This window comes from Lacerta agilis, chromosome 1, assembly GCF_009819535.1.
Source record: "Lacerta agilis isolate rLacAgi1 chromosome 1, rLacAgi1.pri, whole genome shotgun sequence".
NCBI lineage: Eukaryota > Metazoa > Chordata > Lepidosauria > Squamata > Lacertidae > Lacerta > Lacerta agilis.
In genome coordinates, this window is record NC_046312.1 from 71,505,258 (window position 1) to 71,518,856 (window position 13,599).

The 13,599-nt window shown below is 46.8% G+C and overlaps 2 protein-coding genes across 3 annotated transcripts in view; one reads left to right on the forward strand and one right to left on the reverse strand.

The window, feature by feature from the left end:
• The first annotated feature begins 678 nt into the window (after window positions 1-678).
• LOC117049549 (pleckstrin homology-like domain family A member 2) lies at window positions 679-4,005 on the forward strand. Of its 2 annotated transcripts, none has more exons than XM_033154323.1 (2): window positions 679-1,393; window positions 3,563-4,005. In XM_033154323.1, the coding sequence occupies exon 1, from the start codon at window positions 926-928 to the stop codon at window positions 1,352-1,354; it is 429 nt and encodes a 142-aa protein (XP_033010214.1). In that variant the 5' UTR covers window positions 679-925; the 3' UTR covers window positions 1,355-1,393; window positions 3,563-4,005. The 2 variants fall into 2 exon arrangements, with proteins under 2 accessions (XP_033010214.1, XP_033010204.1); XM_033154313.1 differs by having other exon boundaries at window positions 913-1,393; window positions 3,560-4,005.
• A 2,270-nt stretch (window positions 4,006-6,275) lies between these two features.
• The window catches only part of SLC22A18 (solute carrier family 22 member 18), a 72,844-nt gene continuing 65,520 nt past the window's right edge, over window positions 6,276-13,599 (reverse strand). Inside the window, exons 10-11 of the mRNA XM_033154335.1 lie at window positions 10,774-10,894; window positions 6,276-6,563 (exon numbers count right to left, since the gene is read on the reverse strand). Of these exons, the coding sequence (XP_033010226.1) occupies window positions 6,376-6,563; window positions 10,774-10,894 (309 nt within the window). The 3' untranslated portion in view covers window positions 6,276-6,375. The remainder of the gene's footprint in view (window positions 6,564-10,773; window positions 10,895-13,599) is intronic.

Here is a 13,599-nt window from a genome sequence, read left to right on the forward strand (position 1 = left end):
CTCTGCATTTTTGTCTTCTTCACGACCAGCCAGGTGAGGGTGGGTGGGAGCCCACCACCCATTTGCCCTCTGGCACAGAACAACCTCCTTTGTTATACTATGGACCCATACTTTGGTGGTGATAAGGACCATAGTTCAGCAACAGAGTCCTCCATTAGATTTTAAGCCTTGCTGGATCCAGGACCCCAGCGATTAGAAGAGACCCAGGCTTCCTGCAGGCTGACACACGCTCCCCCACCCAAAAGCCCTTAAACTCAGCAGCCTAATTTAGGGGTGTGGGGTGTGTGTGTAGATCTACTTGCTGATCTACTGCAAGCCACGCGACGCAAGAGACCTATCAGCAGATCCTGACCCACTGCCAACGGATGGAACAAGAAACCCTCTCGAAACCTTTAATGGGAGCGGGGGGCAGGGGCAGTAAGAACAGAAGGCAAATCCAACACATCAGCAGATAGGAAACGAGATGCTCTCTAAGGCTAAGGGAAAGCGATCTGGAAAGGCAGGGAGGATCTGCTTTGGCAGCCGCCGGTGCCAGACGCCTCCCGGCCCCGAGGGTGGGCTGAGGATCAATCCGCTTCCGCCGGGAGGCCGCGGGAAGGGGGGCGGGGCGGCGGCGGCGGGTTGTGTGAGCGAGTGGGCGGCAGGAAGAAGAGCCCAAGTCATCCCGGGTCGCTTCGCGAGGGCGGAGGTGCGCCGGCAGGGCGGGGTCTGGGGCGGCCCCAAAGCCATAAAGGGCTCAGCCGGTTCTTCGCTCGCGAGAGCGCGCAGCAGCCCGAACAGGAGCAGCAGCAGCGTTGCGGAGCCGGAGGCCAGCGTATCCCGTCGGAAGGAAGGCAAGCAAGGCAGGCGGGCGGGCGTGGACTTGGCGCTGGTCCCTCGAGGCGATCTCGGTGCGGCGGTTCCGTTGGCGAGCGCGGGCAGCAGCATGAAGGGCCCAGCATCCGCGTCGCCGTCGGAGGTGATCCGCGAGGGCGAGCTGGAGAAGCGCAGCGACAGCCTCTTCCAGCTGTGGAAGAAGAAGGCGGTGGTGCTGAGCAAGGACAGCCTGAGCCTCTTCTCGCTCGAGGCCGGCAAGGCCCGAGGCGGCGGCGGGAAGGAGCTGCGCTTCGGCTCCATCCAGAAGGTGGACTGCGTGGAGCGGACGGGCAAGTACGTGTACTTCACCATCGTCACGACGGACCGCAAGGAGATCGACTTTCGGTGCCCGGGCGAGAGCTGCTGGAACGCCTCCATCACCATGGCGCTCATCGACTTCCAGAACAAGCGCGCCATCGAAGACTTCAAGAGCCGCCAGGAGGCCGCCGAGCACGCGGCCGCCGCCACCCGGGACAGGCGCCTCGCGCGCGCCCCCTGAGCCGGACACGCGCGCTCCCGAGCGAGAGAGCGACCTAAGGTGAGCGAGTGCTGCCGTCTTGGTCTCGTTTGCCCCCTGACTTCGCCCCCACCCAGCCTCCTCCTCTTCACTCATTGATTCTCTGAGTCGATTAATCTGAATCAAAACCCTAAGAACTGTTCTGCTTGATGATGCCTGCTGGATCACAGCCACTCCGTCGATAACCGGCGCAATTTTGGGAAAGTTGTATGCAATTCAGTGGCCTTCCCCTTCTTATCCCATACAGGATTTATCGTGGGTTGAGAAGGCGATTCTGTGGAATCTATTGCGCGTAACCTCCCATGTGGGCAGCAGAGCTTGGTTCTACCTGTAGATGATGATTTTTGCAGATTATTGACTAACAGTAGGTTAGCGTCAGTGAACAGTAACACACTACAGTGGTACCTTGGTTTAAGAACAGCTTAGTTTATGAACAACTTGGGTTAAGAACGATGCAAACCTGGAAGTAGGTGTTTTGGTTTGTGAACTTTGCCTTGGAAGCGGAACATGTTCCGCTTCCTGTTGAGTGTGTTCCATTTGTAAATTGAGTCCCCCGCTGCTATGGGAAAGCACACCTTGGTTTAAGAACGGACTTGTGGAATGGATTAAGTTTGTAAACCAAGGTGGTACTGTAATTAACTGGGAGCAATTGTCTTAAACCGCCTAAATTCTATCAGCTTAAACTGGGGATGAGCTAATCATTTTAAATGAGAATACTTGGATATGCCTTGGTTTCCTCCCAGATTTAGGATTGGCCAAGGAAGCAGAACTCTGAAACTGCAGTGGGGCCAGGCAGTCTGCAAAAAAAGAAGCAGCAGCAGCAACTTCATTTTTTACTTTTCGTGTAATCAGCTGGTGCCATTTAAGGAGTAGTAAGAGGCTAGGTGGCTCTGGAAGCCTCCCTGGGCTATGCCCTCCTCAAATAATTGCTCTTTCTGGCTTTGTTAAAGGTAATCCAGAATAAATGGCTAGAGTGAGGGTGACACCCGTGTGCATCTGGGGCTCTTCTTAAGGAACTCCCAGACAACGGCTTTTTCTGTGTGTCCAATGTGCTGCTTCAGCTGACATCCATATTCCAGGCAGGAATTGCCATTTATTTTTAAATGGGGACTTTAATCCGCTTCCAAGTAAAAGGAGAAAAAAGTTAGGATCAGGGTGTTGGGAGAGAGGAGCTAGCTGTTCAAACTTTTAGGAATTCCTGGGATGAGGAACACTCTAGGAGTTGTTAGTCTCCAACTCCCATCAAATGCAGCCTGCATGGCTAGTGGCCAAGGATGAGGGGATTTTTAGTCCAACATAACATGGAGGATACCATGTTCCTTGTCCCTGGTTTAGATACTTTGGTTATTCCAAGTCATTTGGATGAGAATAGATATTTGCAGGAGGGTTGGGATGTTGTGAGTTTTGCACTAAGAACTCATTGCAGAGAGTCTCTGCACTAGAGTTTGGGGGTGTCTATTTGTGCTATTACTCAAATTATTAATTGACCCAAATAACTTAACAGGAGGCAATAATTTGCATAGGAGTAGCTATGTTAGTCCGTTGCAGGAAAACCAGTAGAGAGTCTTGTGGCAGCTTAGAGACTAACATGTTTATTATAGCAAAGCTAATATGCCATAACAGAACTTTTGCCAGCCTGGTACTGTCCCGGTGTTGAACTACAACTCCTTTCAGCTCCAGCTAGCACAGCTTTCCATGCAAAAGATCCCGGATTCAGTTCCCAGCACCTCCCATTGGAATGGGGAAAAAACTCTCTGCCTAAATCCTAGAGAGCTGTTGCCACGCAGAGTGTAGTGGTCTGGACTCTTGTCTAAGGCAGCTTCTTATCTTCTCTGTATATTTGGTAGTAGGATGCCTTGACCTCAGTAGGTTCCTGAGGCTGTAATGCTAACTCCACTTCCTTGGGAATAAGCCCCATGGAATTCAGTAGGACTGCCTTCTGAAAAGACTGTGTTTAGGATTGTGCTGTAAGTAAACGTTCAGAACTACTAAAGTCTATAGCCTATGGTGGCAAAGCCCCAGAAATGGATGACAATATTAGATGCTTCTTTATAGGATCTTTCTGTATTCCTGAGGTTTTAAAAAGGGGGAGTCCTGCTATTAGTTTAGCATTATTATTATTATTATTGCTACTAGGTTGCTTGTCCTGCTGCATCACTAATAATTTGCTTTTCTCTTGTTTTTCACCAGACTGTACCTCTGGATGACAAAGAAGATCAGTTGTTTTAGACTGAACCGGGACATTAGGACACCAATGAAAGAAAGCAAAGGAGAATACTAGGAGTGCCTAGCTTCTTCCCAGGTCTGATGAGGTGGCTGAGCAAAGAGGCCAGGCTGTTCTACGAGAGGCATTTGAAAACCAAAGACTTTTTAAAAAAATTAAAAAAGATTCATAGGGCAAAGCATGGCTGTGTGAGCAGGATGCCTAGCTTTGCAAAAAAATGCTATTGTTTTTCTATTTATGAAATGCAAAGAATATGCAGAACCTGCTGATGCAAAACCAGTTTAAATTATTTGTAATATCTATATTTGTATTTATTTTGATAAAATATCCTTAAGCACATGTTTGTCTTAAAATTGCTTTTGGCATTTGAATATGTCCATTCCAAATTAAATGCTTTTTTATTACTGTATATCTGAGGTGAAGTGTTTTATTTATCAGCAGATGTGGAAATGAGGCTCTCTGCTTGCAACCTGACAACGGGGTACTACTAAGGAAAGCCATTGTATTAACAGAATTGCAAATGATAGAACAGAATGCTCACCACGCATTTTCAGTGGGGTCCTGATACCTTCCTAAAAGGTGACACCCCCCCTGCTCGTAGCAGCCCTGGTTGGCTGCTGCAATGTGTTTCAGACTAGTCTCCTGCAGGACACCACTGTTGCTGGGAGGAAGAATTTGAAACTAAGACATCAGAACAGCCACAGATCAGAGCTGTGGGGAGCAATTGGTTCAATGCCAGGTGTTGAAGGAGCACTACATGTTTATTTAGCCATGCAAAATGCTACTTTTTGTACCTAGTGGAACATGTTCCACTGTTTCAGCTCACCACGAAACTACACTTTGATACTGCCTTGTTGTTGTTGTTCAGTCGTTCAGTCGTGTCCGACTCTTCGTGACCCCATGGACCAGAGCACGCCAGGCACGCCTGTCCTTCACTGCCTCTCGCAGTTTGGCCAAACTCATGTTAGTAGCTTCGAGAACACTGTCCAACCATCTCATCCTCTGTCGTCCCCTTCTCCTTGTGCCCTCCATCTTTCCCAACACCAGGGTCTTTTCTAGGGAGTCTTCTCTTCTCATGAGGTGGCCAAAGTACTGGAGCCTCAACTTCAGGATCTGTCCTTCTAGTGAGCACTCAGGGCTCATTTCTTTGAGAATGGATAGGTTTGATCTTCTTGCAGTCCATGGGACTCTCAAGAGTCTCCTCCAGCACCATAATTCAAAAGCATCAATTCTACGGCGATCAGCCTTCTTTATGGTCCAGCTCTCACTTCCGTACATTACTACTGGGAAAACCATAGCTTTAACTATACGGACCTTTGTCGGCAAGGTGATGTCTTTGCTTTTTAAGATGCTGTCTAGGTTTGTCATTGCTTTTCTCCCAAGAAGCAGGCGTCTTCTAATTTCGTGACTGCTGTCACCATCTGCAGTGATCATGGAACCCAAGAAAGTGAACTCTCTCACTGCCTCCATTTCTTCCCCTTCTATTTGCCAGGAGGTGATGGGACCAGTGGCCATGATCTTAGTTTTTTTGATGTTGAGCTTCAGACCATATTTTGCCTTAGATACTGCCTTAGTGTCATGCTAAAAGGATTACTGAAGTTATGGTATGCAAAGATCTTTGAACACTTACTTACCAGAAGTTTGAAATCTGCCTTCCCCAACCTGGTGCCCTCCTGATGTTTTGGACTACAAGTCCAACACCTGTGCACACAGGCTGAGCCCAAAACATGGCTCTGAAAGCACTTTCAGCTTTGTAGCTTGCCAGCTTGGTAAGTGTGATGTTAACTGAGGTGGCTGCATGACACTTCTGCTTGAAGTCATGCTCTGTTTGAGAGGATACAGCTTTTCAAGTACTGCTGTCAGTTTTGTCAGATTTGTAGGCTCAGAAAGGGGTGACTGCCAACTGGAATAGGTCTCTGCCCAGAAGCAGACTCTTCCATCTCTGACGCTCCTCCTGTCTACTTGTTCCAAATGATACAGCCATGCACTCTTGGTAAGGAGTGACAATGCCATAGGGCAGAATCAAGGCAACTAATAGAACCTAGCATTTATATAGACCCTGTGAGTGTTCAAAGTGCTATGAATGCACAATTTTTAAATCCTTAAAGACAATCTCACAAAGTAGCTCAGTATTCTCTTCATATTACAATGGGTGGGGATTAGTCCGAGAGTGGCTGGCTTATTTAGTTACAGGGGTGCAACAATAAAACTGCTAGCACAGTTGCAAAGCTAAGTAGGGTTTGGTTTAATTTCAAATTGGATGTTGAGATTCCTTCATTACAGGGGGCAGGACCTGATTGTTTTTGGGGGTGCCTTCCAACTCTACAATTTGGCAGTGAGCTGGCTGGGATGAGATGTGGACAAGGGGCTTCATGGATCCTATTCTTAGAGACATGACACGTGTAACTTGAAATTGTTGGTTTTCTTTTTAAAGGCAGCTACATTTCTGTTTTCCCCACCTTGTATTCCAAACTAGGCCTCTTTTTTACAATAGAAATTCTGCTGAGGCTCTGGCAGAAATACACGTTGCTATCTAAAGAAAGAACATTCCATCTGCAGAGCCTTCAGAGATCCCCAGCGTGATTGCAAATCAAAATAGAGCTTTTAGGCTTTGATAACACTTCCAACATCAACAGTTTCCCAACTGTACCTACAGTACATTGCAGTGCATTAAGGGAGCTAGTTTAAATTAGTTTATTTCCTGTCAGATAGGGCAATTAAAAGTCCTAAAATAGAGTTATAACACATCTTGTCATCGGCACACCATCTAAGGAATTCATTACTGTACTTTCCCTTCATTGTGAGGGGTCCTCTTCCTCAAGACGTAGAAAAACAGAGGTATATTAACCAGCAGCTGTAAATAACCAAAGGATGAGACCCCAAATCGTCTGTATAAAAATCCTCCTATAGTTGGGCCTATTGTCCTTGTCAGTGGTTGAACTGATGAACTAATTCCCAGCATGGCACCTAGGGAAGAAAACGTAAAGAAAATTAATTCTGCAGATCAAAATTAATGTCAGTATCTACTCCAACACCAATGTATTAGACCAATGTGTCTTCAGCATTTCTGCAATCGGGGATTTCATATTCCGGTCCTAAACACAGTAAAGTGGCAGACCATAAATCTGATTTCACACAACTCTGCAACTGAAATAAGGAACAAAGAGAAGTCCGTTTCCAAACATGGAACTCAGTACCTCACCAGCATTACAAGGGATGGGTGTGATGAAGCACTAGTAAATCCCACTGGCCCAGTTTGCATGTCACACAAAGCTAAACCATGGCCAGGGGCGCAAACTGCAAGGGGGCGGAGGGGGCTTCAGCCACCTTAATATTTTTGAGTAGGAGTCTGAGCCCTACCAATATTGAGGGGGCACAATCCCCCACTGCTGAGGATGCATGATGTCATGCATATGATGTCATGTGACACTGCACCCCTTCAATGTGAGGGGCAAGTCAGCGCCTCAACCATGGCTTAGCATAAATGTGTGAGTGTGCCAGTTCCCAAGGAGATTGTGACCATTTTGCTCCTCCCTGCATGTTTCACTGGCAGACTGTGCTGAGCTAAGCCATGGTTTGGCTAAACATGTCACCTGAACTCTGGCTTGTGGTTTAGTTCTCTCCGGGCTAACCATGAGCTGCAGCCAAAGTCTGTTCTTGGTTTACAGCTTGCGGTTAATCTGGAGAGTGCAACACCACCAAATTGGGACAAGGCACTAAGTCAAACCAATGCTTAGGTCTGCCCGGTGCAGCAGTAAAATGAGGAGCAAAGTAGCCACTATCACCTTCCCAGGAGATCATGCTAAGCCACAGTTTGGTTTAGCACAATGCGCAAAAGCAGGCCACCAGTATCAACAGGAAATGTAAGCATATGTTTAATTCTGTTCCACAGAATTGCATGATGAGCTACACCAGCTGAAATTCCCTTTTCTACACAGCTACGAAAGGAGCCCTGCCCTCTTTTTGGACCTGGTCACCCTACCATGGGTGCTAACAAGTGACCTTAGCTTGGAACTTTGCCAACCTATTCCCTAACACCCAAGCAGCTAGTTCTGGATGCTGAAGGGAAGGGCAGAGTGGCACCCGGCCCAAAGAGAAACCCAGAAGACTGTAGATTGATGGAGGCAGCTGGCATTGCAGCAGAGAGCAGAAAGGGTAGGGCAGGAGAAACAGCAACCCGAGAAGAGTTGACTCCATAGATGGCTGACACGCCAACAGAATCTGACGAGTGGATGGCTGGAGAAGAGGCCATTCGAGCAAGCATTGAGCTTCACCTGACTGGAGCACACTGCATGGTGATTGGCATAGGGTAGCCAGGTGATTAAAAAGGGCAAGGCTGTTGCACTGGTTGTGTAGAAGAGGGGATTTTAGCAGGTGTAGCCTGCATGACAAAGGTGCAGAAATTCTATCTTTCCCCCCACACTGGCCACCCAAGGCATGCATGCTCCTCCTGAAAGAGGACCTTGATTTATGTTCCTTAAGGTGTCTAGCAATTCTCCTCACCGGAAAACCTCAGATTGTTTGACAAGAAAAGCCATGAATGAAATAATTGCAACTGGTGAAGAAGCTTTCAAAAAGATTGAGGGTTTTTAAAAAAAATAAATTAAAAGCCACAAATGAAAACATTTCAACTGGCAATGCATGATTGTAAAGCAGGGAGGTGTCTTTAAATGAATCGATGGGTGGGTCAGGTAATGTGCAGTTCCACCCACGGCCAGAAATGGGTGTTGAAGCACTTTTAATAGCTTTGCTGCTTTGGGAGTCACCCACACTGCATTAATTGCCAGAAACGGCTTTAATAAGAGCAGTCGAAAGACTTTGCGAAATTTTCTCCAGTGATACATGTTGTCCCTAATGTCCCACTTTGAAGCCCAGCCCCTCTGCACCTCACAGCACTAGGCAACTTATTTTCCTCAGCTGAAAGCATATGGTTTTCCGGCTGGGATATGCAAGCTGTAGTCTTAAGCTCATGATTGCTACACGCTTCAGTACAGACCCAAAACATCCCTTGTTAAATATAGCACAGATTCTAGACATGTCTCTGCCGGTAACCCAGCCCTGATCTACTACGCGCTCCTATTATTCTAGCACACACATCTACTTGAATGGAAATACAAAACTACCACCCCTTATAAGCAGTTCCCTCTCTCTTCTCTCTCTCATATTCTCTGGGTCCCAGTGCACTGTTCCCCATGCATTTTGCTCCTAGGCTATATTACCAGTATTTTGCTGCTCCCAAGCAGACACTGGCAAATTCTCCTGAACTGTGACCTAATAATCTATGCAAATTAGGTTTGGGATTAGGCCACTGAGGGAGCATTCATATGTGACTGAGGCTACCCCTCTGGGCTCAGGAAGCAAGCAGAGCAGGCTCCATTTCCCTTATAACAGCTCTTTTGAGAAGACGCCTGAACGCGTGCCAGCTGCTGCCTTTAAACCTTCCCTCTCAACTTCTTCATTTTAAAAGCATAGGATTGCTTCCAGGGTTGGCGATATCCACAGCTCATGCTGATCTAGCAACCACAAATGTCACTTTAGTTGTGTTTTAATGACACAAAGAGCTGGTGTGGCAGGTTCAAATCCCCACTCAGGCTCGAGGCTCGCTGGGCGACCTTGGGCCAGTCATTGCATCTCAGCTCAACAGGGTTGTTGTGAGGATAAGGTGAGGGGGGCAGAACCCCACATGCCACACTCCCCATTTATAGGTGGGCTGTAAATGCAACAGTAAACAAAGAAATAATAAACTAAACATGTGATTCACAGGAATTGTTCTCAGAATAATCATGGGAATATCCTGGCATATGCAGAGTGCATGTGGCATAAGGCTGGAGACATTCCACACGGGCACCAACATTCTTATCCTTACAACAATCCTGTGAGGTTAGGAAAGGCTGAGGGAGATGACTGGCCCAACACCGTCCAGTGAACTTCATGACTAAGTGGGAATTTGAACTTGGCTCTTCCCAATCTGAACACAGGCTGCAAGGGACATGAGAGGGCCTTTGCTTGCCATTGCACATACATATTCCTTTGATCCTGCTACAATCCAGGATCAAACAGGTCTGCCATGATTTTCATAGAATCATAGCATTGTAGAGTTGGAAGCGACCGTGAGAGTCATCTGGTCCAACTGCCTGCAATGCAGGAATCTTTTGCTCAATGTGGGGCTCGAACCCACGACCCTGAGATTAAGAGTCTCACGCTTTACCAACTGAGCTATCGCAGAAGTCTGTATAAAAACCTGGAAAACCTCCCCCCCCCCCCGAGCTGAAAGTTAAGTGACTGGCAGGCCATGAGCAGTAATCCCGTTTTCAAACCACCTTCAACTCTCCGGAAAACAACAACACTACGGCTTGCTTCTGCTTAGGTAAAGTGATTGTTCCGAGGAGACACTGTGAAGCACCAGGGTACAGCTTGTATATTGCCATCATGGAATTCTTCAGAAGAGTGAAGAATTAAGAGGACTCCCATTCATCACTTGTGGTGGCCCTCAAGCAAGTGCCTTGAGAGTGCATGGGCTCCACCGCCAGGCTCCAATCTTGCAGAGTGACAGTGCATGAGCATGGATGCCTCTCTAGGTGGGGTTGCTGGAATCAGGCACACTGCAGTGGTGGACACGCACAGAGCCCTGTTGTGGAGGCACCAGTTCAGAAACATTGCACCTATGCATCAGTGCTGCTAGGCTGTAAGACAAGTGGTGGTCCTAAGGCGCTGGTGCTATAGGCCACATGACACCTAGGTCCTACCTCCAAACAGAGAGACACTGCACAGGTCTTTCCCAAGGACATTAATCCCAGGAAGCCCTGCAAGATTCTGTCTCTTTCTTCTGAAACCGGCTCATTAAGTCAATATGGGTCACCGGCTTCCTTGCAGGCATCCTTGCAGCTTCCAGCCCTACTGATCCTAACTAGTCTTTGCCGGCTTGGCAAATAAGCAAATCCCACTGAAGGCTACCCTTTGTTTCCCAAAAAAAAAAAAAAAAAAAAATGCATGTGAGATGTGCAGAGACTTTGGAACTGGGCATTCTTCCTGCTGGGCTCTCTGGCAGAGCACAAGACACACATTTGGCAGTGCACAGCATTTTCAGAGAAGTGAACCGGAATCAAGCGCCGCATCCAGCTGGTTTCATCAAGAAAGAGGAAGAAGGAAATCCATCCGGCGCAGGAGCCGGTCTTACCAGTGTCAGAAGCAGGGACAGACTTGGTCAGGATGATGTCCGAAATGACGGCTATAGTACCAAAGGAGAATATCATGGGGGGCACAATGAGGCAATAATGGAAAATGTTGGTCATCAGGGCCTGGGAGATGGGACAAAGCAGGAAAGCCTGTTAGAATGCCAGCTTTAGAATACAACAAAGGCAGCAGTGTGTGTGTGTGTGTGTGTGTGTGTGTGTGTGTGTGTGTGTGTGTATCCAGGAAGACTTGGATAGAGAAAAAACATTGCAAGACATGAGTGTGACAAGGCCCACACAGCCAAAACTTGCCAATACAGAGGAGCAGCTCTGCTCTACACCAGTCATGTTTGGCTGACAAAAAGTGACAGGTTTTTGTTTTTTAAAGAGCTGAAACTTAATTGATCAAAGAATGGAACCTTATTAAATAAAAGACAGCCACTAGGTTCCTTAGATCTGAAACAGGCAGCTACTGACTTGATTCTGTAGTTTAGTAGCGATTTTTTTGGTAAGGTAGCTTATTGTTAGGTGTTAATAAAAGGAACCTATGTGTTCTGATTAGTCCAAGTGTCACAACCAAACACCTGAAGGCATTTGGATCTCAGAAAGGAGAGACACCACCTGACTAAAAAAATAGGTATTTGTCACATGTTCACTTAATGAGCCAGCAAAGAACTTCTTTTATCCCCCTTCTTAAGCTGTGGTGGGTCATACAGTGATTTCGTACAGAGAAACCTTCCGCAGACACTACAATGCAAGTTGAAAGGAGAGAGGAACTTCTGTCCGTATCTTTAAGTATTGGAGGGCAGTGGGAAAGTGGTGTGCATGTGTGAGCACAGAGCAAGTGGCCAGCTTCACACTGGGTAGTCTCCCTCATGGGTGCAGGCTGCAGATGTCAGCAGGAATGACCATCTACTCAGCAATTGTATCTTTGCAAAGCAATGGTATCCTGCAACACCGGCCTGCCAGCTCCTCCATCACCTCCCAGTGCTTAAAGATACTGGCATGAAGTTCTCTCCCTTCTCAATCACCACTTAGTGGCTGCTAAAGGTTTCATCCAGTGAACCACCTCAAGAGCTACGGCTGTTTTTAAGATTCTTCCATGATGTGGTTTGCAGCTGCAGTGCAGTTACCCCAATGGTATACACATGCAAAAGCACAAAAACACACACGCTCCAAAAGCGGGTTCCCAAGGCTTCAATTGGTTTTTAAACAATGTTGTGGGGAAGAAATATGCTAGCCATGTGTCACATCTAGCTCAGCCTTCGCAGGGGCAATTTAAACAGCACAGAGAGCTGTAATGTGGTCTCATTCAAGTGCTCATTACTAACCCAAGACTGCCTGCACAATATTTACCAGCAATCTATTAGCACAGATAATTAAAGTCAAACCGTGCTTGTCAAAACAAACGAGCAGCAGCGCATTACAGAGTGCAGAACTGGTGTGTGTGAGAGACCTGTCTGGCCTGCTCACTTGCTAATGAATCAATTGAACTTTTGTCAGCCGGAATGTCTCCCAAGTATAAATGCAAATCAGTGTGCCTAAGAAGTGAATGTAATTATTTTCTTATCGTGCAGCTGCTCAAAGATCCTTCCAGATCTTTATCACCAAAACAAAAAGCACTGAAGACATGCTTAGGCAGAGATTCTGAATTTGGGAGTGCACTCATAACCCACCTCCAGAACTGTTGGGACCATCACTCTGTATACTTTGCCTTCCAAAGGTCTCAGGTTTAACCCCTGGTTATTAGTACTGGGTTGAAGGCGATTGGATAGACCTCTTATTCCTGAGACACTGGGGAGCTGCTCTGTTCAGGAGATCCATCACTGGACTAGAACAGGCTTCCTCATCTTCGGCGCTCCAGATGTTTTTGGCCTACAACTCCCATGATTCCTAGCTAGCAGGACCAGTGGTCAGGGATGATGGGAATTGTAGTCTCAAAACATCTGGAGGGCCAAGGTTGAGGAAACCTGGGCTAGAAGGACAAATTGCCCAAGCATACATTTAAAGCACTCCCCTAAAGAATCCTGGGAAATAAGATGCTGGGGATTATAACTCTTGTGAAGAGTAAACTACAGTTCCCAGGATTCTTTCAGGTGTGAATATACTTTAAATGAATGGTGTGGTAGCCAACTGGCCTACCTTATTGGTGGTGTGTTTGCTAGGGACTGCCCAGCAGGGCCATTTCAGAGGTGGCTCCCTGGTTGTGGAATGTCCTTCCTAGTGAAGTGTGCCTGTCGCCATCGTTGTTAAGTTTCAGGAGGATTTTGAAAACATTCCTGTTTATCCAGGCACTTGGTGGCTGAAGAATACTGTCCCTGGCAACCCCAAGATAATTGGGTGGAACTGCTTTTAGAATGTTTTAAACTGTAATTGTTTTTAGAATCTTTTCTTTCAGATTGTGCATCTGTGTGCTGCTGCCCTGGGGTCCTTGGGGAGGAAGGGCAGGATATACTGTATATTCTGGCGTATAAGACTACTTTTTAATCCAGGAAAATCTTCTCAAAAGTCGGGGGTCATCTTATACGCCGGGTGGAGAATCTGCGGTCAAGTATATCTCAAACTCTATATTTTAACTGGAAAAGTTGGGGGTTGTCTTATATGCCCAGTCATCTTATACGCTGGAAAATACGGTAAAATTGATAAATAAAATCAATAAGTAATAATAATAATAATAATAATAATAATAATAATAATAATAATATACATTCTTTGTTTGGTAGTCAACTTTCGATCTCCCAGGCAGTCTGGGAAGATATAGGTGTGTTTGGCCACACCCAGCTTCTCAAGTAGCTTTGGGAACAACCCTTTAAATCTATATCTCCTTTCAA

Excerpts from the sequence above, each read along its gene's own strand:
- LOC117049549 (XM_033154323.1), top strand. The coding sequence starts at position 926 with ATGAAGGGCCCAGCATCCGCGTCGCCGTCGGAGGTGATCCGCGAGGGC.